This window comes from Rana temporaria, chromosome 3 (assembly GCF_905171775.1).
Source record: "Rana temporaria chromosome 3, aRanTem1.1, whole genome shotgun sequence".
Classification (NCBI taxonomy): Eukaryota; Metazoa; Chordata; class Amphibia; order Anura; family Ranidae; genus Rana; species Rana temporaria.
The window spans coordinates 460,969,611-460,997,566 of NC_053491.1; the positions used below are offsets into that span (position 1 = coordinate 460,969,611).

At 44.2% G+C, this 27,956-nt stretch overlaps 1 protein-coding gene across 1 annotated transcript; it reads left to right on the plus strand.

Moving 5' to 3' along the window:
* The first annotated feature begins 2 nt into the window (after positions 1-2).
* On the plus strand, positions 3-27,875 carry LOC120933525. The gene is made up of 4 exons (XM_040346776.1): positions 3-113; positions 8,729-9,127; positions 11,100-11,501; positions 27,589-27,875. Exons 1-4 carry the CDS (start codon positions 80-82, stop codon positions 27,609-27,611), a joined length of 858 nt encoding a protein of 285 aa, XP_040202710.1. The 5' UTR covers positions 3-79; the 3' UTR covers positions 27,612-27,875.
* The last annotated feature ends 81 nt before the right edge of the window (positions 27,876-27,956 follow it).

Below are 27,956 nucleotides of genomic sequence, written 5' to 3' on the forward strand. Positions count from 1 at the left end.
TACAACACAAAAGGCGTGTGCTTTAGCACCAAAAGGCTATAAAGTATCGGATGCGTGACTGTATAGCAACACCTTTATAATGAGTCCCACTCCAACTCTCGATAAGGATAAAGGTATGTAATTAGAATAGTTTTGGCTCTCCTGTTCTCTGTTATTGATTACTCTAAAGTAGGGTTTCTCAACCAGGAATCCATGGAATCCCAGAGTTCCTCCAGAGGTTGCAAGAGGTTCCTTAAGTAATGAGCAATTTCTGCCTCTCAGATTAGTTCCCACTGACTCCATTGGTCTGTATAGCTTTTTTTGGCTATCTGTTTTTCCCAATGAGCACAAATGTAAGGAGCATTCTTCCCAATGACCATCACCCTAATGTATCATAAATTGTAGATATAATAATTTTTAGCAGAGGTTCCCTGAGACCAGAAAGTTATTTTCAAGGGTTCCTCTGTGTTGAAAAGGTTGGGAAAAGGCTGCTGTGAAGAGTTACTTTTCTTTCTTTATTTCTGGACTATCCTGCACTTATAGCCAGTCTTTCACTCACTAGGAAAGGAAGCTATAATGTTTTTATTTTAAAGCGGAGTTCCACCCAAAAATGGAACTTCCTCTTAACCCACTCCTCTCCCCCTTACATGCCACATTTGGCATGTCATTTTGGGGGGGGAGTGGGGGGCTTTAGGAGAAGGGGACTTCCTGTCCCACTTCCTCCTTCCGCCGAGGGGCTGCAAAGGCGATTAAGCTTAATCGCCTTTTGGCAGCCCCTCCCTGTAGGCGATCGCCTAGGACACGTCAGGTCCTAGGCGATCGCCTGTCCAATCAAACAGCGGAGCGCCGCGCCAATGCGCGCATGCGCAGTGCCGCTCTCGCATGCGCAGTGGGTGCCCGGCCCTGAAGCCGAAAGCTGTCACGGCCGGGTGCCCACAGTGACAATGAAGACGCCGGCCGGGGAGGGGGGAGAGGAGCGGACCCCCGGCCGGCGCGTCGCTGGAACGCTGGAGCAGGTAAGTACACTTTTTGTAGCTGCTGACTTTTAATAAACTTAAAAAATGGGTGGAAAACCCCTTTAAGTGCTTTTGAGGTCTCTTGTACACGATACTCCTCTGTTTGAGCATCTCATTTTTCAGCCATTTTTTTGTATGTATTTGCGCGTATTTTTGTTCAAACGTGTTTGCGCAATTTCAAACATTTGCATGCGCATAAACGTATTTTCCGGTTTACAATATGTTACTTGCCGCAAACCGCCTGTACGTCAGTTCTTTGACATAGAATACCAGAGTTATGGCAGCAGATAGCTGCCATAACTCTGGTATTTTCTGAAACGGCGGGCGGTCCTCTTTAACTAAAAGTGGTCTCCACGATGGACTTGCCGCAAGATCACTTTTATCAGTGGCCGGAGAGGCGCTCACCCCCTCCTGAAGCATTCCGGTCGCCTCCGCCGCTTAACGGAGCCGTTGGTAGCGGCAGAGACTATTTGATCCTTTCCCCTCAGAGGCTACGTTTCGAGTGATGGAATGATGGCCCCACACTCAACTCATTAACGTTGGATGGCGAAAGCGACCTCAAACGTCACTTCCGCTCATCGGCCTTAAAGGGGAAATTTTTTTTTTTAAGATTTTTTTTATTGCATTTAAGTGTAAATATGAGATCTGAGGTCTTTTTGACCCCAGATCTCATATTAAAGAGGTCCTGTCATTTTTTTTAAAGTGCCCTGTCCTGAAGTGATTGTGCACAGAAGCAAACGCATACGTAAGTCGCGGCCGCATATGCAAATGGTGTTCAAACAACACATGTGAGGTATCATCGCGATTGTTAGATTGAGAGCATTAGCAAAAGACTTTCTCTGTAACTCAAAACTGGTAACCAGGGATGGACTGGCCATAGGGACTACAGGGAGTTTCCCGGTGGGCCGATGGCTCAGTGGGCCGTTTTTTAAAACAGAGATGCTGCTTGAAGGACTTTTTTTAACGCCCTGGCAGCGCCCCAGTGTGAAAGCACTCAGGCTTTCACACTGGGGCTGCAGCAGAAGCATTTTTCAGTCGCTTTACAGGCGCTATTTTTAGCCCCAAAGGGCCTAAAAAACGCCTCAGTGTAAAAAGGGGTCCTACACTCACCCCCTGTCTTTTACACTCACTCTCTTTTTCTTACACTCACCCCCCTCTCTCACCCACCCCCTCTCACCCCTTTCCCTCAACCCTCCCTCTCTTTCTCACCCTCTCATGATATACAATAATGGATGTAGGGGCCTTTTGGTGGGCGTGATTTTTCGCGGGGGTGGGGGCAGCATTTTATTGAATTAAAGTGGGCCGGTCTGGATGAAGTCCAGGGCCAAATTTTTGTCCCAGTCCAGCCCTGCTGGTAACCTTTAGACATTTTTAAATGTCACCTATGAAGATTTTTAAGGGTCAAAGTTTGTCGCCATTCAACAAGCAGACGCAATTTTGAAGCATGATATGTTGAACAAGCACGGGTTATCCGCGTGAAACCGGTCTACCAATGTTCTTGTAACGTCCTGTCTACATCTTTTGGCACCTTGACAATTAAGTAACTATTCTAAAGAAGTTCTTTCTCCCATGGTGTGCGACCAATTTTCTTTTTCTTCAATGACATGTTGGGTATCAATTTACTCGGCGTAACATTATCTTTCACAATATAAAAAAAAATTGGGCTAACTTTACTGTTTTCTCATTTAAAATTTTTTTTTTTTAATTTTTTCCCAAAAAATTGCGTTCGTAAGACCGCTGTGCAAATATGGTGTGACTTAAAGTATTGCAATGGCCGCCATTTTATTCTCTAGGGTGTCTAAAAAAATATATAATGTTTGGGGGTTCTAAGTAATTTTCTAGCAAAAAAAAATAATTATTATAACTTGTAAACAACAAGTTTGAAAAATAGGCCTGTTCCTTAAGTGGTTAATGGACATTTTTGTGCACATGAGGAGTAAATTACTGACCAAAAATGCAGATTTTTCCAAAAAAATGTACTGAAGAATGCACAGTGTTTGTTTATGTGCCTGTGTGTATAGGTACATTACATTACTGTATTTTATCTCTGTAAAAAAAAATAAGCTGTACTGAGCTTTTTCAAGCTGCAAGAGGCCTGAAAACTGTGTATGATTTTATATTTTTCTTTTACTATATGTGAACAATCTTTTTTTCCAAAGCATAAAATTAAATCATTTAAATCAAAAAATTAAAATTAAAAAAATTAAAATTAAATTAAATCAATTAAATCATTTAAAAATGTAATAAAATTTGACACGTAAAGTGCTGTCAAACAGAATGTAGCAGAATGTAGCAAAAGCTACACTGAATAGGTGTAAAAGAACTTATTATGAATATGGAAATAAACCCAGCAGACTATTGGCAAATGCACTCAGAGACACGAGAGTCCGTAACCAGATCGAGAAAATTAAAACACAGGGGAATGGGATGGTGAGCTCTACACAACAAATAGCGGAAGCATTTAGAGAGTATTACTCAAACTTATATAATCTAGAAAAGCAGTGTTTAAGACCAGACCTAGTGGATAGAGAAGAAGTTATCAAGGAATACTTAGCGTCCTCAGAAATGCCAAGGATACCCAAAGAAAGCGCAGAGAAGATAGACGGCCCGATTACTGTAGAAGAATTTATGGGAGCACTGGGCGCCTTAAAAGCGGGAAAGGCGCCAGGTCCCGACGGATATACACTGCGATATTATAAAATCTTCGCGGAAAAACTGGCACCTAGGTACGTAGCGGCATTTAACTCGATCCGCGATGGACAGAGGATGCCGGCAGAAACCTTGATGGCTGAGATTGTAGTGATCCCCAAGGAAGGGAAAGATCCTGCCCAGTGCTCCAGCTATCGGCCAATATCTTTGCTGGATGTTGATTTAAAGATTCTGGCGAAGATTTTGGCCAATAGAATACTAACATATATTCCGTTATTGATACATCCCGACCAAGTGGGGTTCACCCCGGGCAGAGAGGGTAGAGAGAACACTCAAAGGGTAATAAGTACAATATACCTTGCCCAACAACGCCATAAGCCTGCAGTTCTGATATCCGCGGATGCAGAAAAAGCGTTCGATAGGGTGGAGTGGGGGTATTTAAAAGCAATGTTATCACATATTGGATTGGGGAAGGGTGTACAGAACTGGGTCACAAGTTTATACTCCTGCCCATCGGCAAGAGTTAGAGTAAATGGGAAAAAATCAGACCCCTTCCCTATTCATAATGGTACCCGGCAGGGTTGTCCGCTATCCCCAATTATATTTGTTCTCTCGCTGGAGCCTTTTTTAAGAATTATAAGAGCAAATAATGATATACGGGGTATCCGGGTAGGGGAGGTGGATTATAAGGTGGCAGCATATGCCGATGATCTACTGTTCACTTTAACATCCCCGATAACATCGCTTCCATGCTTATTAGCAGAAATAAAAAGATACGGAAAAATTTCCAATTTCAAAGTAAATTATAACAAATCAGAAGCAATGGGAGTTGAAGTGGACAGTGGATTGCGGCAACAATTAGCCAGTAATTTCCCTTTTAGATGGACGGAATCCCATGTAGAATATTTAGGGACAAAAATACCAAGAAACTTGGGCAGGCTTTATGAACTAAATTTTCTACCCTTATTAAAACAAATAAAACTAGATCTACTGAGGTGGGATAAAGAAATTTTTTCATGGTTTGGCCGAATAAACATAGTTAAAATGAATATTATGCCTAGACTACTCTATTTATTTCAGACTCTTCCCATAACACTCCCTAGGGGATTCTTGAAAGACTTAAGTTCTAAATTTACGAAGTTCATATGGGCAGGAAAACCGGCCAGAGTCCGGAGGAATATATTGATCTTACCTAAAGAAAAAGGAGGAGTGGGCCTACCAGACCCTATGGGGTATTACGAGGCCTCTCATCTTGCACGAGTGGTGGACTGGTGTTCACACCAGACAAACAAACCCTGGGTGAACCTGGAACAAGAAGTAAGCAATATCCCCATAGAAGGAATGGCGTGGCTGGATATGAAAAAGATATCTCAGTCTGCAAAGAAACATCCCATGATAAAGGCCACACTTAGAGTTATCAGAAGGATAGGTATGAGATCGAATCTGGTGAAGTGTATTGGACCTATGACACCCATTTTGGGAAACCCGAGCTTTGAGCCAGGTATGAGAGACCGACAGTTCAAAAACATAAGACGGAAGGGAGCCAGTAGGTTGATACACTTCACGAGAGAAAACCAGGTAATGCAGAGTGAAGAGTTAGAGAGGGCATATGGAGATGATTTAGACAGTTGGAGACGAAATCAACTAAGAATGTTTCTAGGTTCCCTGTAGATTCATGAGGCAGAAATAGGAAGCCTCTCCAAATTTGAGGAAATCTGTTTAAAAAAAGAACCAATGAGACATATGTTGTCTTATATGTACAATATATTGACTGAAGTTAACGCCCCACAAGAGCTCGTCTTTATGCAGGCATGGGAAAAGGATCTGGGCATCAAGTTTACTGAGATACAGAAAAACAAGATTTTTGCATTTACACATAAGGCCTCAATTGCATCTAGGTACCAGGAGGGGGGATACAAAGTCCTGACAAGGTGGTATAGGACACCATCAATATTAAACCGGCTCTTCCCCAATACGTCCAAAGTCTGCTGGAGATGCCAGAAGGATGAGGGCACTTTGGTACACATATTCTGGGACTGTCGGGTGATAAGAGAATTCTGGGAGATGGTCTCGGAGACGGTCCTGGAAATCACCGGGATTGACCTGGGACACAGACCCGCGGCGTTCTTGTTACTCGACATTCCCATAGCAATGGAAAAATATAAACAATCCTTAATACGCCATCTGATAACCGCTGCGAAGGCCTGTATACCAATCTTATGGAAAAACACCTCGTCCCCAACCAAATCACAATGGCTATGTAGAATAAACGAGATACAGATGATGGAGAACCTCACAATGGGAATACAGGAACGAGAGGAGACCTACTGGAGGGTATGGACTCCATACAGGGAATACAGGGAGCGGAGCGGATAGGGGGGGAAGAGGGGAGAGACTACGGCCGATTTTTTTTTTTTTTGTTTTTTTTTTTTTTTGTTTTTGTTTTTGTTATTTTATTTTTATTTTCATTTTATTTGCGGTGGGAAGGGGGGGAGGGTGATTAATAATCTCGGAGGTACAGGACACCTCTCTGAAGATGGTATAAGAAGACCGTGCTTATATACAAGAGAGGAGACCGGGGCTGTAGAAGGGGGATCAGAAGGGGTACAGGAGGTCGTAATATAAAGCATAAGAAATGTTAAGATAAGGAGTGCAATGTATGTTGTAAAGATGAAGCTGTACCTAATCTGATTTATATGAAGAAAATGGATATAAAATAAAGAATTGTAAAAAAAAAAAAAACAGAATGTCAATAACAAAAATTTAAACAAATATAACAATATGTCTTTTGATCAATATAATTTAACCACTTCCCGACGGCCGTACGACTATATACGGCCGCATGGTGGTTCTACTTCTCTGGGGCGCCGTCTTTTTATGGCCGCCCCTTTGCTCGTTCCCCGCGCGCGTTTCCGAGCGTGCAGCGGGGAACTGCTGTGCTGACCGTATCCCTTGGACACAGCCAATCACAGATCGCCGTGAACGGCCAATCGGAGTGGCCGTTTGCTAGGCGATCTGTGCGGCCAATGAGAGATGATCTCATATGTAAACATATGAGATCATCTCTCAGTGCCGGCTCACACACTGACAATGTCCTGTCAGGGAGAGAGGAGACCGATCTGTGTCTCTTGTACATAGGGACACAGATCGGTCACCTCCCCCAGTCACCCCCTTCCCCCACAGTTAGAACACTATTTACATTTAACCCCTTCCTCACCCCCTAGTGTTAACCCCTTCCCTGCCAGTCACATTTATACAGTAATTAGTGCATTTTTATAGCACTAATTGCAGTATAAATGTGAATGGTGCCAAAAATGTGTCAAAAGTGTCCGATGTGTCCGCCATAATGTCGCAGTCGCAATAAAAATCGCAGATCGCCGATATTACTAGTAAAAAAATAATAATAAAAAATAATAATTCTGTCCCTTATTTTGTAGGCGCTATAACTTTTGTGCAAACCAGTCGCTTATTGCGATTTCTTACTTCTTTTTACTAAAAATATGTAGAATACGTATCGGCCTAGACTGAGGATACATTTTTATTTTTTTTAAAAGTTTAGCTATTTATTATAGCAACAAGTAAAACTTTTTGTTTTTCAAAATTGTCGCTCTATTTTTGTTTATAGCGCAAAAAATAAAAACCGCAGAGGTGATCAAATACCACCAAAAGAAAGCTCTATTTGTGGGGAAAAAAGGACGTCAATTTTGTTTGGGAGCCACGTCGCACGACCGTGCAATTGTCAGTTAAAGCGACGCAGTGCCGAATCGCAAAAAGTCCTCTGGGCAGGAAGGGGGTTTAAGTGCCCAGTAAGGAAGTGGTTAAAATGGATACAATCTCAACCATTTCGTGTTTAAAAGTAAAACTCCATCCCATCAACATCAAACCAATAACTTTTTATTCTCTTCTGCTGTGATACACATATCAATTTGTATGCCGCACTTGATGCCACTCATGATTCCTTCAACTGGATGAAATATAATTCACCAAAAGAGAACCACCCTAAAATCATAAAATATTATCTGCACTCTTAGCTTCAAGATTCAGTCCTGCTCCCAAGCATAACACTTTCTCTGCGCCACTCCTGCCTGAGTGGGTTTAGTGTAACCGGACAGGCCTCTCTCACTGACCTGGCAGCCGGAGTATCACTCAGACAATTGTAGGATAAAGTCTCTGTCACAGACCCTCCCAGTCCCTGGTGAACTTGAGGAAAAGTCTCTGCCACAGACCCTCCTTGGTGAACTTCAGAGAGACACCCCTGCCACAGACCCTCTTTGATTTGTTAGTTACGGAGATAATCCTCCTTAGATAAGTTACGCCTGGATCTCCTTCAACTTGTCGCCCAGGTACCGACTGACAGGTGATCAATCCTTCAGTGTCCGGCTACCTTGATCCCTGGTGGTTTGTCGAGGCCCTTTTGGACCGACAGCCTCTCAATGGCGCTCCTCAGACGGACTCTTCACCGAACAGCAAATACAGCTTGGGATCCGCAAAGGTGGGAACCCAGTCGCTCACTGTGTCCCCGTCGTTGTTCAGATGCTCCGGGCCAACATGGTCCCGGGACCAGGAACACCGCGTGGCACGCACGCCCCGTCCAGGTAGGTCATAACGCTGGGGCGCCCTGATGTGATCACCCTAAAGGTGGGTGCCACACTCGAAGAAGACCCAGAACCAATGGCGTCTGCCTCATAAATACCCCTCCCCAGCATGCACGGCGAGGTCAAACCCTTCTGATTGGCTGCTGGGAAAGAGCACCCAAACCATGACTCCACTGCTGCCACCTGCAGCACCGGGGTTGGAAAAACACCCCAGTACAACAGAACAGCCTACAGCACAGCCAAGCTGAGACAGAGACCCTGTTTTGCACTTGAAAATTTGGATCAGAGTTTAACTATACTCTGATCTCCCTCTAAATTTAAATAGCACCGGTACTATAAAGTACACAGGCGCTACATACATTAGAGGGAAGAAATTGCTATAAAGTTTATTTTTAGGGTGGACCTCCGCTTTAACATTCTCTCTTCTAATCTCCTTTTTGAAAATGATTGAGTGAACTTATTGCCTCTTTTTGATGTTTCATCTTTTAGTTGATGCCAAAGGTTGCTGTCCATGTCCCAAAACGGAGATTGGGGCTAAAACTGGTGATACAATAATTCTTCCATGTTCAATTAACCTGAGCCCTTGGAATCCTAACAAAGTCTTGCTGTCTTGGGAGAAGAGGCTTGGCCCTGGCAATAATGTTACGGTTCACTCCCGGAAAGGTGTTTGCATGGAAGTTGACCAAGGTAGAACATCCCTGCCATTCTGGAAAGAGGGGAAAGGTGACCTAGAACTTAGAGACGTTGTGCCATCAGACAGTGGAGCCTACGTCTTCTGGATCACTCAGATCTCTGATGAAGAAAAGAAACCACCCGTGTCCTGTGATGTGACCCTCAATGTGGACCCAGCAAAAGAAACTGAGGATCCAGGAGAAAGATGTTCTCAAGGTGAGCAAGAAGGCAGCACATTGTGTAGCCAACAATGATACATTTATGGAAATATATTCTCATTTAAAGAAAGACATTTTTATTTTTATTATTCCTATGCTTTTTATATTTCATTTTGGATCCTGGCCAATCACATGAAATTTATAGTGTGAAAGTTATCTCTCGATAATTTAACCTATCTTTTCTGTTTTTTATTTCAATAACCACTTGACCTGCACAAGGTTTTACTTAGTAGCGTAACTAGAACCTTCACGGGCCCGATGGAAGAAACCATGAAGGGCCCCCCTGACCCCTGGACAGGGCCCTTTCCTCTGAGCCCAGTGGTGGGCCCGATCACAAGTGGGTGGCTGCATATAAAGAAACCGATTTCTCCATTTCCCCCCCCGCTTCTCCTCCTCTTCCTCCCACAGGCATTCAGCGGCTGCAGGAGGAAAATGGAGAGATCGGTTCATCTATGCCAGTGTTTATCAATCTTTTTCCAGTCAGGGTGCCCTTGAAGCATACCCCTAGGTCAGGGGTGCCCAACCAGTGGCCCAGGGGCCACATGTGGCCCGCGGAGCCCTCTGATGTGGCCCGCAACCTCCTGCTCTGGGATGGAATATCAAACTGATCCGCAGGTAGAGTGCAGTGCACCTGCGTGTTACCTGCACTGAGCCATAGACTTCTATTACCTGCAAGTTTGGTATGTTTTTTAAAAGTGCACCATCTACAGGATATAATAGAAGTCAAAGTGTAGATAACCTGTAGGTAAGCCACAAGCCACAGGTGAACAGGTGAACTGTGCTGCACCCACGGTGCAGGTAAACAGTGCATCAGTGTGAAAGCAGCCTTAGTCCCCTTTCACATGGTAACATGGTCAGATGTAAATGAATGAATGAATGAATGAATGACTTGTATAGCGCTACTCATGCGAACTGAATCGCCTCTGGGCGCTTTTTTCAGCCAGTGTCTGCTGCGGTCATTTTACCCCGTAGGATCGTGACACACAGTCATACACATATATACTGGGCCAATTTGGGCAAGATCCAATTTACCTACCAGCATGTCTTTGGAGTGTAGGAGGAAACCCACGCAGGCACAGGGAGAACATGCAAACTCCAGGCAGATGGTGTCGTGGTCGGGATTCGAACCAGCGACCCTTTTGCTGCTAGACGAAAGTGCTACTCACTACACCACTGTGCTGTGCTGAACTTGTGTCCATTTACAAACACCTACCTCCAATCCAATCCACTAAAAAAAGGGGGAGTAGAGTGGGATGTCATCCACCTGCTCCACACATTGTGGCCTGCAACCAGTTACCATGTTGCTTAAGTAGCCCTTGCTCTTCAAAACGGTGGGGCACCCCTGCCCTAGGTGAATGGGGCTGCACTGCAACCAATCCACAACTGTGTGCATTGCACACAGTTGCACCATAGTGATGATGCATTAAGGGGTTTAAAACAAGCGGTCTGTAGGCAAGATATGCCTCTTTACCAGCTTTAAAATGCCTCTAAAATGCAATCTGAGCATTGATTGCTTTTCAGAGGAACAGAATTTTTTTGCTGGTATTATGAACAAGCAGGGGGAAACAAAAATCAGTTCTGATTGTACACAGGGGGTCAGAATTAAAAGTGCCTACATAAAATGTGCATAAATACATGTAAACACACATGTACGCACACACATACATATATATATAAACACACATACATGCACACTCATATATAAACACACACACACTCGTATATAAACACACACACTCATATATAAACACACACATACAGTATCTCACAAAAGTGAGTACACCCCTCGTATTTTTGTAAATATTTTATTCTATCTTTTGACAACACTGAAGAAATTACACTTTGCTACAATGTAAAGTAGTTAGTGTATAGCTTGTATAACAGTGTAAATTTTCTGTCCCCTCAAAATAACACACACTCCTTTCTGAATACATTTTAGTAAATTTATTGCCTCTTGATGTTTTATCTAGTTGATCCCGAGGGTTGCTGTCCACACCCCAAAACTGAGGTCAGGGCTGAAACTGGTGATACAGTCATTCTTCCGTGTGCAATTAACCTGAGCCCTTGGAATCCTAACAAAGTCTTGCTGTCTTGGGAGAAGAGGCTTGGCCCTGGTAATGATGTAACAGTTCACTCTCAGAAAGGTATTTACATGGAAGTTGACCAAGATAGAACATCCTTGCCATTCTGGAAAGAGGGGAAAGGTGACCTAGAACTTAGAGACGTTGTGCCATCAGACAGTGGAATCTACACCTTCTCGCTCACTCAAATCTCTGATGAAGAAGAGAAACAATCCATGTGTTGTGAAGTGAACCTCAGTGTGGATCCAGAAGAAGAAACTGTGGACCCAGGACAAAAAAAATGTTGTCAAGGTAAGCAAGAAAGCAGCACATTGTATGTATTACAGTGATACATTTATGGAAATATACTGTATTCTCATGTGAAGAAAGACATTGTTATTTTTGTTATTCCTTTTTATATTTCATGTTGGATCTTGGTCAGTTACATGACTTTATAATGTGAATGTTATCTCTTGATAATTTACCCCATCTTTTATGTTTAAAAGTTGATTGAACATGTTAATTAGCCACGTATACAATTTTTATACTGTGTATAGATGTAGCGGTACCCCCATGGGGGCTGTTCATTGACTCTATACCTGTCAGGTCACCTGTGGCCAGGTGACAAATGCACCCCGTTGGAGACAGGGATGCACCGCAAGGTAGTAAACACAATAGCAGACTGCTGCGGACAGAGAGGAAACGTGAGCCCAAGATTCCCCAGGGCGCGGAGTCTAAGGTCCACCAGGTGTTCACCAGAGCCTCTAGTGGTGAGGATGGCCTTCGCTGCAACTGAACCCAGGTCTCGGCCCCTGGGGTCCCCCAGGTCACGCTCCGTAGGGAGAGAGGGGAAGCAGCCACTCAGAAAACAAGGGATAGTGATGGGTAAGCCGAGGTTGGGGCAACAGGCAGATGAGGGTAACCAAGGGACAGGCCAAAGGTCAGGGTCACAGGCAAACAGGAGTAGTCAGAGACGAGCCAAAATCGGTACACAGAAAGGTTAACGTAGCACACGGCAAACAGGAACACAAGCTAACAAAGTTGAACAGCAAAGCAGACCTGCAGTGCAACAGTTAATATAGACTTACTGGGATGGCCTGGGGTGGGGCCATACAGGGAGGAGAGATGATAAAAAGGCAGCCAGAAGAGAGTCAGGCCTCTAATGGACACATGAGGAGAAGGTAAGCTACCAGACATTATTGCATGTCCATGACAATACCCCACTGGCCACCCCGACTCTGCAGACCCTCTCTTACCTCTGACACCTTGGGTTCCATTGTAAAATACCAGGTTAATATTGAGAAACTCAGATAAAATCACTGAACCACTCAAGATTGTTTACTATGGTAAAGAATAACACAAAGAAATGGTATGGTTAAACAATGATTGAACACAGGTTATGACTGACAGAGGTATTATTCAGTGCAGTACCCAATGACAACCTGATGGGGGTATATGTTAACAGGTGCACAGTGAGATAGATCTTCAATACACCTAATGCCCCGTTCACACGATCTGACCTTTGTCCAACCAAATTCACATCGGAATTCCGACAGAATTCCATCGGAGGAAAAGAGAACATGTTTTCTATGTAAACTCCGATGAAATTACTCCGATGGGGCATACACATGGTCGGAATTTCCGTTGGAAAAAGACCGTCTGACTCTTTCCATCGGAAATTCTGATCGTGTGTACAGGGCATAACACATGTATTAAATACCTTCCCACTGAGGCCCCAGTACACAGACCAATGCACAAAGAAAATGCACAAACAGTGACTACAGTAATACAATGCAAGTTCTAACTATATCTCACTAAATTGCTCCCCCTAGGCTGCAGTTCAGAGCAATAGAGCAGTAGGGCTTTGTAAAGGAATAAAGTGGTAAATGTTCCTCAATTTCCGGTTTGTCTTCAGCTAGCCTTATATTATACTGCAGTGTTGACTTGTGTATTTATTAGTAATCCAAGAGAAACTAAAGGGCAATAACTGTAGAATAAAATGCTATTGGTTGCTTAAGAACTGGTTCCACTTGCTAATTCCTTCTAATGTGTGAGTAATACAGTACTGACCTTACAGCACAGGTGAGAAAAGCAAGTCCCCAAAGTCTGGTTGTAAGATGCTCAGGTGCAGCGGATCCACAGCCGTGGAACTACAAGTCTCACCAGCATTCTGTAAGGCCCCATACACACAAGAGGATTTATCCGCAGATACGGTCCAGCGGACCGTATCCGCGGATAAATCCTCTCGAGGATTTCAGCAGATTTCTATGCGATGGCGTGTACACACCATCGCATTGAAATCCCCGCTGAAATCCTCTGCCGATGACGTGTCGCGCCGTCGCCGCTATTATGACGCGGCGACGGGCGCGACGCTGTCATATAAGGAATTCCACGCATGCGTCAAATCATTACGACGCGTGCGGGGAATCCCTTTGGACGGATGGATCCGGTAAGTCTGTACAGACGAGCGGATCCATCCGTTGGAATGGATTCCAGCAGATGGATTTGTTGAGCATGTCAGCAAATATCCATCTGCTGGAAATCCATCCCAGGGGAGATTTATCTGCGGATAGATATCCGACGGAGTGTACACACCATAGGATCTATCCGCAGAAACCCATTTGATGGGATTTATCTGCGGATAGATTCTATGGTGTGTATGGGGCCGAAGAAAGAAACTCACTCAGCAATACTGCAGTCACTACTTGGATGGGCAGGTACCCTCTCACCACTGCGGATCCCAGCTGGCTGGCAGACTCCGTCTGGAATCTCCTTCAGGTGCTTCCATCATTGAAAATGGTGCTACCATGCCGTGCTGCTACTCCCAAAGGGGCAGGAAGGCAGATGGCTTCAAATGCTTTGAAGTGCAGGCCAATCCACCTGCTCAATTAGCAGGGCCATTCACAAAGTTCCCTCTACGTAGTTTAAGGTTAAACCTATTTTATTCAAATTTTAATGAGTGGCCACATGTCTTGTTAAACTCCCTTCTGCAAAGAAGTTTTCTCTTCTCCAGAGAGAATAAGTTCAGTGCTCGCAACCTTTCCTCATAACTAATATCCTTCAGTCCCTTTATTAGCTTTGTTGGCCTTCTTTGCACTCTCTCCATTTCCAGTACATCCTTTCTGAGGACTGGTGCCCAGAACTGGACAGCATACTCCAGGGTGTGGCCGGACCAAAATCTTGTAGAGTGGGAGAATTATCGTTTTATCTTTTCCTTGTTCCAGTGGTTGAACAGAGTGGAGGTTTTTCTCTGCATTGATTATGCCAAAGGATGGATTAAAGGGGTTGTAAAGCTTTGTGTTTTTTCACCTTAATGCATCCTATGCATTAAGATAAAAAAACACCTTGCACTCTCGGGCCCCCAGCACCCCCTGTTTTACTTACCTGAGCCACGAATCTCCATGGGCACGATACTGCGATGCTTTCCCCCAGTTTGAGGGGGCCCTTCATTGGAGATTGATAGCAGCGCAGCCATTGGCTCCCGCTGCTGTCAATCAAATCAATGACGTGGTGCACCGGGGGTGGGCCGAGTGATACACTTGGTGGCTATGGCTGCCACTGTATCACACGGGAGTGCACCCGTAAGCTAACCCCCTTGGGAGAGCGCTTCCCAGAAGGGGGTTAGTTTTTGCGGGTAAGAGCCGAGACAGCTGCCGAGGGACCCCAGAAGACAAGGATCGAGGCCACTGTGCAAAACAAACTGCACAGTATGGTATGTTTGTTATTTGAAAAAAAAAATAACCCTTATAACTCCTTTAAGTTGAATAAAACCTTTCACAAACATTGGAACAATTCAGAAGAAACCAGTTGAAAACCAAATGTCAAGAAGTCAATATGATCAGTAGATTCTAATATATACAGTAGGTAGCTAAAGATGTATGCAAATCTGAGCATTTTTGCAAAAGTCAGGCTTGCCTTGCCCTTCTAGCCTCCTAAGTTACTTTATTGGTCTTTTAGGTTCCTGTCACATGGGGCATATCGGTGCGCTAAATTCAAGCAGTTGAGACATGTTTTAACTAACCTCAGTTGCCTGTCAAAACCAGGCAATTGCCATCAGATAGCGACATACATATTGTCACCGCTGTGAAGTTGTGCTTTGTGATTATGTAAAAAAAATTAGGGCATGTTTTCTTTGGCAGACAATGCCACCTGGCACCACATCCCATAGAGGTGAATGGGGATGAGCTGCATTCCTGTCCAAGCAATGTGGTTGTGGTGAGGTGAATAAGGATTTCAGTGTAAATGGTGGCAGGTGGCATATCTCTTACCGATCACCCACTAACTGCTGACAACCGCAATTTACTGTGGATTAAGAATCACCAGCTAGGTCAATGTGACAGAAGCCTTAATATAGTGAGTGGCATTAGTTACCAATAGGGAGGCTCATAAGGCAAGTAGAGTCTAGGGCCAGGTTTGTCTTCCAACTCAACCTGGAAAAATCAAAACTTGCATATAAAATTATCCATTGTCCATAGCCACCGACTACAGGACTCGGCCCACCCCCCGGCCCCCCGCATCATTGGAGTTGATGGACAGCAGCGTGAGACAATGGCTGCACTGCTATCAATCTATACAATAAAGAGCTGAGAAGACCGGGCCGTGAAGACCCGAGAAGTAAGCACGTTCTCAATGGCTCAGGTTCGTAAACGGGGGGCTGGGGGGATGGTAAGTAGCAGATGTTTTTTAACCTAAATGCATAGGATGCATTAAGGTGGAAAAACATAAAGGTTTACAACCCCTTTAACTTAAAAAAACAGTTGTAACTGTAAAAATGGGAGTAGGTACTCCAACTCTGGGAAAATTTCTCCTGGCAGTGAGTCTGCACGGCAAGGGTTATCTGCTGTTTTAGGTCTGGGAGAGGGACAAAGCATTCTATTACTTGATCCTCTGCTCCCCAGCAAATGACCCATGCGGCGGACTGTCCCTCAACATGATCAAGTCCAGTAAAGGACTATGGGCCAGATCCACAAAGAGCCGCCGTAACTTAAATATTCTGATTTAAGTTACACTGCCGCAAAATTTCTACCTAAGTGCCCGATCCACAAAGCACTTACCTAGAATTTTTCGGGTGTGTAACTTAAATTCCACCGGCGCAAGGCGTTCCTATTCAAATGGGGGCGAGTCCCATTTAAATTAGGCGCGCTCCCGCGCCGGACGTACTGCGCATGCTCGTGACGTCATTTTCCCGACGTGCATAGCGCGAAATTACGTTACGCCGAGCTTCGTGAATCGCGCCGGGTCAAAAAAATTGCGTCGGGAAAAAAAAAAGATACGGCGGGAAAAAAAAAAATAAAATAACAGCGTTGCGGGTAAGAAGGGTCTACTTTTACAAGGTGTAAACAGTTTACACTTTGTAAAAGCAGCCCTAATTTTACACATGCAACTTAATACTTACGGAGAAAAAACGAAGCATAAAAGCTTTGTGGATCTTCGTAAGTGCTAATTTGCATACCCGAAGCGGCATTTCGACACGAAATGCCCCCAGCGGCGGATGCGGTACTGCATCCTAAGATCCGGCAGTGTAAGTCCCTTACACATGTCGGATCTTCTGCCTATCTTTTGGAAACTGATTCTGTGGATCAGTTCCAAAGATAGAAACAGGGATATGCAGGCGGAACAGCAGATACGCTGGCGTATCCCTTTTGGCCCTATGGACTGTACATTGGTCTTGATGATGTCCTTAGACCAGCGGAGCATAGGGGAGAAGACACTGATGGGACTGGTCTAGCAGGGAGAAGGATCAGGTAAGTAAATATTTTCTATACAAACTAATGCCCACTGCCCAAACCTTTAACTGGCCTTTTCAGAAAGGATAGAGAAACAAGAGAAAGCAAGCGCCACTTAGTAAATTGCAAAACTTTTACTAAAAAATGTAATAAAAGCACTCACATGTCATTTTGAAGATTCAGGCATAATTGTGATGTCCTTAGCGATTCGTCTTGAGCGCAGCCAATGGAGGTTCCTTCGGTCTCTGACACAGCGCTGGTGTAGTGCTGTATAGCAGATCAAACCTGCTTGGTCCTTGTAATGGTGTGGAAAGAAGGTGCACAGATGTGCTAACAGGGATGCCGGAGCGCACGTTGGAGCGCACGCTTTGGGATGCTATGGTTGCGGTGGGGGAGATGACGTCATCACCGGGGACAGCACTTGTGCGACGCGTTTCCGTGCATGTGCTGTGGTTTGATGGGAAAACAAACACACAGCGCGCACCTTTGTCAAGCTGGCTGTAGGGGTCACTACAGCACCTTTTTATATGCCTCTCTCTTGGTTGCCATCTTGTGGCCAAATAGTATAATGTCCTCTATGAAGAGGAATTGATACTATAAGTGTTTTTTTATTTATATTTATATTTATATTTATTTATATTACCAATGAAAAAAAGGAGGGGGGGCATGGTAAGTGCCGAACTCATGGGGCTTAAGCTATGGGATACATGCAAAAATAACGCGCCTATGACCACACAAAAATAGAAATAAATGCAGTTTGTTAAAGAAAAAGGAGGAGGGATACTTTAATATGTGGGAAAAATAATATGGGTGACTTACTATGGTCATTAATTATTAAACTAAAAGTAAAAATAAAAATAAATAAAAATAATAAAAATTAAAAATTAAAAATAAAAATAATAAAAATAAAGATGAGTTTGAATAAAAATAATTATAAAAATAATAAAAATAAAAATAAATGTAACAGTGAAAGTAAAAATAAGAATACAAATAATGGAATTAAAAATAAAAATAAAAATATATATATGGAATCAGAAATGCGAAAACAATTATATGGAAATAATCAAAAAAATGTATATATAGGAAAAATAGATGGTAAAGTTGAAATAAATTATAAAATCATTGGTGTGGATGAAGTATAAGATGGTGGTATAAATGAGTACATGTACTATATAGTGTAGTGTACATGTATTTTTTAGGAAGAATCAATACATACATTGAGCTTGTGTATATAAGTTATTTTGGAACACTAGGTGGTCCAATGGGCAGAAGAACGAAATGATGTGTGATGATGTGTTGTATAAGAAATCTATAGTGGTAAAATGTATAAAAAATGTATATATACCTCCTGATCTATGCAATAACCCTTAGGTGCCACCGGCGGGGGCTGACTCCTTCTCTTCTGTCTTTCGCTCTCTTGCTCTTCCTTCTTCTTCTTCCCCTCTTGTTTTCTTTTCCTTTTCTGTGTCAGTCCATTGTATCTTTTTTAATTTTATTTAATTTTAATAATTTACCTTTTTATTTCGATATGACTTTGTTTCAGCCTGTTCATTACAGACTGTGCTAAATGTTGAGCGGGCATGGGGTGCTTAGGTGCCCAGCTCTGCCTCGGGCGCTCAGGATGTTCTTAGAATGTTCCCTGGTACTCACCGTTACCTTGGGATTGTACTTAGCATTGCAGGGGGTGGGGGTTTGGGTCGTGCCCCACCTCCCACATGTTGGGGGGGGACACCTGCTTCAGTGGACCGATGTCCGGAGTGGGTGGATGACCCCCGCTCCCTTACTTACACAGAGTCCCGTTCCTGATGTATGCCCGACTCTGTTCGGATTCTGTTATGCAACGATGTTCCACAGTCAATGTATTCTGTATTTGTTTTGACTTTCTTTTACAAAATAAAATACTAATTATATAAAAAAAATGTATATATAAAAAATGTATATATAAAAAAATGTATATATACAAAAGGGAAGCAATAAGAGTGAAAAAATCTATCTATAAGATGGTGGAGACTTCTAACTCTTCATTTAAGCCACCTGGCCTTAGGGCATCGAGGGAATATATCCAAAAAGTTTCTCTTTCGCATAGGCGGTGGAACCTCTCGGCCTCGGTTAATTTATTAGATATTTGCTCTATTATCCAGACTCTCAGGCCCTCAGTGGATTTGTTGTGGCATTCTAAAAAATGGCGTGGGACGCTGTGTTTGTCCCTACCTGCCTCGATTTTTCTTCTGTGTTCGCCAAAACGTTGGCGTAGAGGCCGTATGGTTCGACCAACATAAAGGAGTTCACAAGGACAGGTCAAGGCATAGACTACAAATTCTGACCCGCAATTGTAGAATTCTTTTAATGTGTACGTTTTTCCCTTGCTGGAAAACGTTTTTTGCCCATGATTGACAAAATTACAAGTTTTACAGGTGGGCTTTTTACATTGGTACATCCCTAATAAAGAAATCATTGGAATTAATTCTTGTGTACTAGTTTTCTTCAACTTGCTCAGAGCAATTTTGTTTTTAATATTTGTGGCCCGTCGGTAGGTGGTGGTGGGAACGTCTGACAGTACAGTCTTCAAATGTACATCCTCTAATAAAATGGGCCAGTGCCTTTTGAGGATTGCTTCCATATCTTTATGACTTGTATGGAATTTGGTTATGAACCGTGTCTGTTGTGTTGGTGCCTTTTTTTGGGAGGCTGTGGATGGTTTTGGGTCTTGATGATGTTCGCATGCTTGATTAACAAGGGAAGCTGGGTATTTTTTGTCAAATAATTTGTTCTTCATAACGACACTCTGTTCAACGTAGTCTTTATGTTGTGTGCAATTGCGCATAAGACGACAGAATTGGCCCTTTGGAATGTTGTCAATCCATTTCTTGTAATGACAGCTGTTGTAGTGTAGCAGTGAATTGCCTGCAGTTGGTTTAAAATGGGTCTTGGCTTCGATTTCACCATTTTGGTGGTATAACTCTAGATCTAGGAAAGTTAACTTCTCTTGATCATAGACGAATGTAAATGATAGGCCGTGTGGGTTATTATTGCAATGGTCTACGAATCTTTGGATTTCTTCTATGTCACCGTCCCAAATGATGATGATGTCATCTATGTACCTTCCATAGTATATTAGATGTTTCAGGTGGGGATTGTTGGACCAAATATAATCTTCCTCCCACATACCCATGGCCAGATTGGCATAAGAAGGAGCAAAATTTGCGCCCATTGCTGTGCCCATGATCTGTAGGTAGAAATCTTCATTGAATGAGAAGTAGTTATGGGTTAAGCAGAACTGGGTGCAATCCATGATGAATTTTGCTTGAGCATTGCTCATATACAGGGAGTGCAGAAATATTAGGCAAGTTGTATTTTTGAGGATTAATTTTATTATTGAACAACAACCATGTTCTCAATGAACCCAAAAAACTCATTAATATCAAAGCTGAATATTTTTGGAAGTAGTTTTTAGTTTGTTTTTAGTTTTAGCTATTTTAGGGGGATATCGGTGTGTGCAGGTGACTATTACTGTGCATAATTATTAGGCAACTTAAAGCAGTAGTTCACCCTCCTTTCCATCATTAGACCATTAAATTCGGCATCGTAGCGCGAGCTACGGTATGCCGGTCTTAAATTTTTAATCCCCGTACTCACTGTGGTATCGATGATTGAAGAATCCGACTCCCGCGGGGAATGGGCGTGCCTATGGAGAGGGAGGATGATTGACGGCCGGCTCTGGCACGTCACGCTCCCCGAAGACAGCCGGAGTAGGTCTCGGCTATTCACGACGCCTGCGCACAGGCTATGCGCAGGCGCCGTGAATAGCCAAGCCTATTTCGGCTATTTCCGGAGAAGCGTGACGTGCCAGGGCCGGCCGTCAATCACCTTCTCTCACCATAGGAACGCCCATTCCCCGGATTCTTCAATGAGAGATAGCACAGTGAGCACGGGCATAAAAAATGTAAGACTGGCATACCGTAGCTCGCGCTACGATGCCGAATTTAATGGTCTAATAAAAAAAAACTTTTTTTTTTTTTTTTAACAGGGTGAACCCCCGCTTTAACAAAAAAAAAAATATATACCCATTTCAATTATTTATTTTTACCAGTGAAACCAATATAACATCTCAACATTCACAAATATACATTTCTGACATTCAAAAACAAAACAAAAACAAATCAGTGACCAATATAGCCACCTTTCTTTGCAAGGACACTCAAAAGCCTGCCATCCATGGATTCTGTCAGTGTTTTGATCTGTTCACCATCAACATTGCGTGCAGCAGCAACCACAGCCTCCCAGACACTGTTCAGAGAGGTGTACTGTTTTCCCTCCTTGTAAATCTCACATTTGATGATGGACCACAGGTTCTCAATGGGGTTCAGATCAGGTGAACAAGGAGGCCATGTCATTAGTTTTTCTTCTTTTATACCCTTTCTTGCCAGCCACGCTGTGGAGTACTTGGACGCGTGTGATGGAGCATTGTCCTGCATGAAAATCATGTTTTTCTTGAAGGATGCAGACTTTTTCCTGTACCACTGCTTGAAGAAGGTGTCTTCCAGAAACTGGCAGTAGGACTGGGAGTTGAGCTTGACTCCATCCTCAACCCGAAAAGGCCCCACAAGCTCATCTTTGATGATACCAGCCCAAACCAGTACTCCACCTCCACCTTGCTGGCGTCTGAGTCGGACTGGAGCTCTCTGCCCTTTACCAATCCAGCCACGGGCCCATCCATCTGGCCCATCAAGACTCACTCTCATTTCATCAGTCCATAAAACCTTAGAAAAATCAGTCTTGAGATATTTCTTGGCCCAGTCTTGACGTTTCAGCTTGTGTGTCTTGTTCAGTGGTGGTCGTCTTTCAGCCTTTCTTACCTTGGCCATGTCTCCGAGTATTGCACACCTTGTGCTTTTGGGCACCCCAGTGATGTTGCAGCTCTGAAATATGGCCAAACTGGTGGCAAGTGGCATCTTGGCAGCTGCACGCTTGACTTTTCTCAGTTCATGGGCAGTTATTTTGCGCCTTGGTTTTTCCACACGCTTCTTGCGACCCTGTTGACTATTTTGAATGAAACGCTTGATTGTTCGATGATCACGCTTCAGAAGCTTTGCAATTTTAAGAGTGCTGCATCCCTCTGCAAGATATCTCTCAATTGTTGACTTTTCTGAGCCTGTCAAGTCCTTCTTTTGACCCATTTTGCCAAAGGAAAGGAAGTTGCCTAATAATTATGCACACCTGATATAGGGTGTTGATGTCATTAGACCACACCCCTTCTCATTACAGAGATGCACATCACCTAATATGCTTAATTGGTAGTAGGCTTTCGAGCCTATACAGCTTGGAGTAAGACAACATGCATAAATAGGATGAATTGGTCAAAATACTCATTTGCCTAATAATTCTGCACTCCCTGTATGGATTCCCTGCTAAAAAATGGTAGGTGGCAGCTAGGCCAAACTCATGTGGGATCGAAGTATATAGCGACGCTACGTCTAGTGACATCCAAATGTAATTAACCTCCCAAGCATACGTTTTTAGTGACTCTAGGAGGTGTGAGCCATCTCGAATATAAGAACGCAAGCCCTGTGCCAGTGGCTGTAGGTGGCAATCTACCGTATGTATTGTGAGAAGCCTGAAGTTATTGTATCTATGGCGGCAATTATAGGTCTGCCAGGGGTGTGTGTGGTATTTTTGTGAATTTTGGGGATGTGATAGAAATAAAGTGTGTTGTAGAAATCTTTAATCATAAAGGAAGCCTCCTTTTTAGAGACAATGTCGTCCCTTAAGGCAGATTTTACTAACTCGTCCTTAGTGATGCGGAACAGTGGGAGGGGATCTTTGGTGAGTTTTTTGTATGTAGATACATCATTTAACAAGCGTACTGCTTCAGATATGTAATCAGCGCGGTCCTGTATAACTATACCACCGCCTTTGTCGGCAGTCTTAATAATTATACTGTCATTTTTAGACAGGGACTGTAAAGCTCCGGTTTCTTGAGCTGTGAGGTGGCCCAAGTGTGAAGGTTGGAGGGAAGAGTTGGTGCACATTTTTTTGAAATCTGAGAACACCATGTTGTAAAATGTGGTCAGATGAGGTCCTTTGGAATGATAAGGGTAGAAGTTGGATATGGGTTTTAGGGTGGTGTGAATGATAGGCGGTGAAGAATGCAGGTGTTGAGTAAAGAGATCCAGCGTGTTGTTGGAATCGTGTTGAGTTAACACTTCTAGTTGATCTATGAGATCCAAGTCAAAGTCAATGTCCACACTTTTTAAAGATGTGTCTAATAGACCCAAGAGTAGATTTTCATCTTCAGCCAATCTGTCTTTGGAGTTTTTGATCGAGAAGAATCTCTTAATAGTGAGGTTACGCACAAACCTATTGAGGTCTTTGAATAATATGAAAGGGTCTGGTTTGTTGGACGGTGCAAAGTTTAATCCACGATTGAGTAAGGAGGTTTCAGCTGTGGTGAGGCTGTGTTTAGACAAGTTGAAGATTTTGACCGTTTTGGATATTTGGGTAGTTTTTCCTCTGTGTCTGCTTCGGCCCCCTCTGCAGCCTCTTCTGCAAACTTTCTTTTGCTTTTTGAGGCAGGAGAGGGGTGCACCCCTAAAAAAGGAGAAACAGGCTGGGGAACAGGAACGGTTGGGAGATATTCACCACCTGAAACTATCAGTGCGTTGGTCATGCCTGGGGTGGAGTCAGATGTGGATGGAATGTGAGATGTTTCAAAGCAAGGGATATGGGGGGCTATGTTCGTAGTGCTCAATGGTGTATTTTGAGCAGGAGCTTTTCAGAAAGGAGCACATCAAAAGGGCAACACACATCAAACAAAACCAAAGAAAATTTCCATCTCAACATACCGACCAGCCTGCAACCAACTAAATTATCCTGTCTAACAGTATGCGCTAAAAACAGGGGTTTAGTTTCCATACATTTGCAAATACATATGCAAGCTGTAGAACCACTTCATGGCACCCCAGTATCTGCAGTCCTAACTTTAAATTTTGGGAGCCTCCACAGCGGAAGCAAATGCATTCTAATGGATAGGCAGAGGGCAGGTGAGCCTGGGGGGAGCCCACCCCTCCTTAAAGGCACAGGGGCACATTGGACACTCAGTATATAGCACAATGGCAGCAAAGATGTCCAGTGCGTCCCCTTACCATATCTTTTCTATGTCCCCTAGACCAGGGGTGTCAAACTAAATTTCATTGTGGTCCGCATCAGCATTATGGTTGCTGTAAAAGTTGTATCTGCAAGACTATATTAAATGTATCTACCCTATCATATTAACAGATTACCTCTGCATTTGATTATTACTGGTTTTAGTAATAGCTTGGACTGGGGGGTTAGTAAAGCTTCATTTTTTTTAAAATAAAAACATGTGATCAGTGGCGGTGCGTCTATAGAGGGTGCTGGAGCGCCACCCCCTCTGGCTCTCACACCACCACTGATTACAATAACATAGATTCATGCATTGCATGAATCTATGTTATTGTTGCCGGCCGCTGCTGCTACTATTCAGATGGCCGGACGGTGAGTGCCGGCCACCTGAATAATGGCAGCTGGTTGGCTGTGCGGAAGTGCCTATCAGAGCCAGCGGCTCTGATAGGCTTTCCGAGTACAGCCCTCAGCCTTCCGGATGCTTATCCAGGGGACGTACAGGGGGTGCGTTCCTTGGATAAGACTGACAGGCGTCTCAGCCAATCAGGTTCACCGGTTCTGGTTACCGGTAACCTGATTGGCTGAAGCGTCATCGAGGGCGGGAGAAGACCCCCAGAAAGGTAAGTGACGGGCGGGGGGGGTGGAAGGAGAATTTTACAGGGCACAGCGGCGACAATGGGCACAGCGGCGACAATTGGCACAGTGGCGACAATTGGCACAGTGGCGACAATTGGCACAGTGACATCAATGGGTACAGTGGCGACAATGGGTACAGTGGTGACAATTAAAGGACACAGTGGCGACAATGGGCACAGTGGCATCAATGGGCACAGTGGCGACAATGGGCACAGTGGTGACAATTAAAGGGCACAGAGACATCAATGGGCACAGTGGTGACAATGGGCACAGTGGCGACAATTAAAGGGCACAGTGGCATCAATTGGCACAGTGGCGACAATTAAAGGACACAGTGGTGACAATTGGCACAGTGGCGACAATTGATGAGCACAGTGGCTGCGTTTGATGGCATGGCACAGTGGTGACAATTGATGGCACAGTGGCTGTGTTTGATGGCATGGCACAGTGACTGCATTTGATGGCATGGCACAGTGGCTGTGTTTGATGGCATGGCACAGTGGAAACAATTGATGGCACAGTGGCTGTGTTTGATGGCATGGCACAGTGACTGCGTTTGATGGCATGGCACAGTGATGCGAATTGATGGCGTTTGATGGCATGGCATAGTGACTGCATTTGATGGCATGGCACAGTGGTGACAATTGATGGCACAGTGGCTGCATTTGATGGCATGGCACAGTGGCTGCGTTTGATGGCATGACACAATGGCTGCTTTTGATGGTATGGCACAGTTGATGCGAATTGATGGCACAGTGGCTGTGTTTGATGGCATGGCACAGTGGTGACAATTGATGGCACAGTGGCTGTGTTTGATGGCATGGCACAGTGACTGCATTTGATGGCATGGCACAGTGACTGCGTTTGATGGCATGGCACAGTGGTGACAATTGATGGCACAGTGGCTGCGTTTGATGGCATGGCACAGTGACTGCATTTGATGGCATGGCACAGTGATGCGAATTGATGGCGTTTGATGGCATGGCATAGTGACTGCATTTGATGGCATGGCACAGTGGTGACAATTGATGGCACAGTGGCTGCATTTGATGGCATGGCACAGTGGCTGTGTTTGATGGCATGGCACAATGGCTGCGTTTGATGGTATGGCACAGTTGATGCGAATTGATGGCACAGTGGCTGCGTTTGATGGCATGGCACAGTGACTGCATTTGATGGCATGGCACAGTGGTGACAATTGATGGCACGATGGCTGCGTTTAATGGCATGGCACAGTGGTGACAATTGATGGCAAAGTGGCTGCATTTGATGGGCACAGTGAGGCTGTGCAGTTCATTTTGCACAGAGTGGCCCGATCCTCGTCTTCTGGGGTCCCTCGGCGGCTGTCTCTGCTCCTCCCCACAAGAGTTAACCCCCTTCTGGGAAGCACTCTCCCAAGGGGGTTAGCTTGCGGGCACGCTCCCGTGTGATACAGTGGCGGCCATAGCTGGCATGCCGTGTCATTGATTTGATTGACAGCAGCGGAGCCAGTGGCTGTGCTGCTATCAATCTCCAATGAAAAGCCAAGAACAGCCAAGAAGACCGGGCCGAGAAGCCAGCCCGAAAAAACACGAAGCTTAAGGGCTCTTTCACACATGCGGACCGTATGTCCGCTTTTTTATCCATCCGTTTGCGGATGAAAAAGGGACATACATTGGTCCCTATAAGATTGTGGGTGTCAGCGGATGAATATCCGCTGACACTCGATCTTACCCGGGTGAACATGGACAGACGGTCCGTGTTTATCTGATCCCCCCATAGGGGAGAGCGGAGATCTGACAGGGCAGTCCCTGCACAGTGTGCTGGGACCACCCTGTCATCCGCCAGCTCAGTGGGGATCAGTGGAGCAATCCCCGCTGAGCAAGCGGAGGTTCGCGGGGAAAGGGCCCTTACAACTCCTTTAAGCTGTAGAGAGCAGGTGCAGACCGGTACCAAGCCCACTCACAGTACTGTGGCAGATGATGCAAGTCTGAAAACAGGGGCGCAACCCTCTGGTATCATCCACAAGAAACTTTATTGGTGAATGCTCAGACAAAGAATAGTTCTGCCATGGTGTTCTGCCTGGACAGTCTCCGATACAGATTCTTGAGAATGATACCAATGGTATGTGACCCTACCTTTTAACTGGCATAGAATTGTGCTATTCTCATAATAATTATAAGCAGATGTCCAGAGTACCCCACCTCCTTACATCAGATGTCAAGTGCCCTCCACCCTTTTTAAAATCACAGTGCACCCCCCTTAACTTGTGTTGCTTCTGGGCAGAAGCTGGGGGCAGAGCTAGGAAGCATAAAGTGTGGGGTCTGAAGGAGAACCAGAGAAGGGCTGGAGTCTGCTTAATGCTGAGACCAGGGGAGTCAGAGATGAGAGTGTGCTGCAGCTGCACGGAGATCCAGGGTCTGTAGTAGGAGTTCTGTCCTCCCTTTTGTTGATGGCTGCTGAGACAAGGGGGGCAGAGATTAACCTATTGGCAGCTGCACAGAGAAGTGCAGGATCTGGTGGAGGAGTTCTGCCCTCCTCTCTGCTGCCGACCACTGAGATAAGGTACTGGCAGAGATGAGGGGGCTGCAGGAGAGGTGCGAGGGCCACGTACAATGGCCTGAAAGGGCAGGATTCAGGCCATGGACCTTGTGTTTGACACGTGTGCTCTAGACCTAAAAGAGTAGGTAACCCTTGAAGTGTGAGATCAGTTCCACTGCAAGTGGGAATTTTCAAGTTTCCTGGAATTATGTTTTAAGGTAGGTAAGTATTTACTCTCTTCCTTACAAAGTAAAAAAACAACAACAACAAAACACCTCTTGGATAGATAAAAAGGATAGGAAATAAATGTTTCTTTGTTTACCTTTATGTATTTTTTTATATATATTTATATATATTTTATTTTATTTTTTTAGGTTGTCATGGAGGACAAAAGTAGGAACTAACACACTAAACATAAATCATGGATACAGAGCTCATGCTGAGAACCTGAACAAGATCTGGATACCTAAGAAATCTTCCTGGGCAGCTCTAAAGGAACATCTAAATGTATTTTCCATAGGCACAATGTTTTGTTTTTTCCATTTATTTTTGTTACTGATGTTCACAGAATACTTAAACAGATAATTGAAAGCATATTTCTACCCAAAATATATTATTTTTAAATAGGAGGAAAGGGTTATAACCTCAGTCAGATATTTATTAACCGGTTAACGACCGCCGACTGTATATATACGTCCTGTTTTTAAAGATGGATATCTCGGTAACGGCAGCAGCTGCTGCC

What these genes read in the sequence shown, in the direction of transcription:
- LOC120933525 (XM_040346776.1), top strand. Translation starts at nt 80, where the DNA reads ATGAGTCCCACTCCAACTCTCGATAAGGATAAAG. An exon ending in AACTCTCGATAAGGATAAAG is followed by an intron (nt 114 to 8,728) that starts GTATGTAATTAG and finishes TTCATCTTTTAG; the next exon opens with TTGATGCCAAAGGTTGCTGT. An exon ending in AGGAGAAAGATGTTCTCAAG is followed by an intron (nt 9,128 to 11,099) that starts GTGAGCAAGAAG and finishes TGTTTTATCTAG; the next exon opens with TTGATCCCGAGGGTTGCTGT.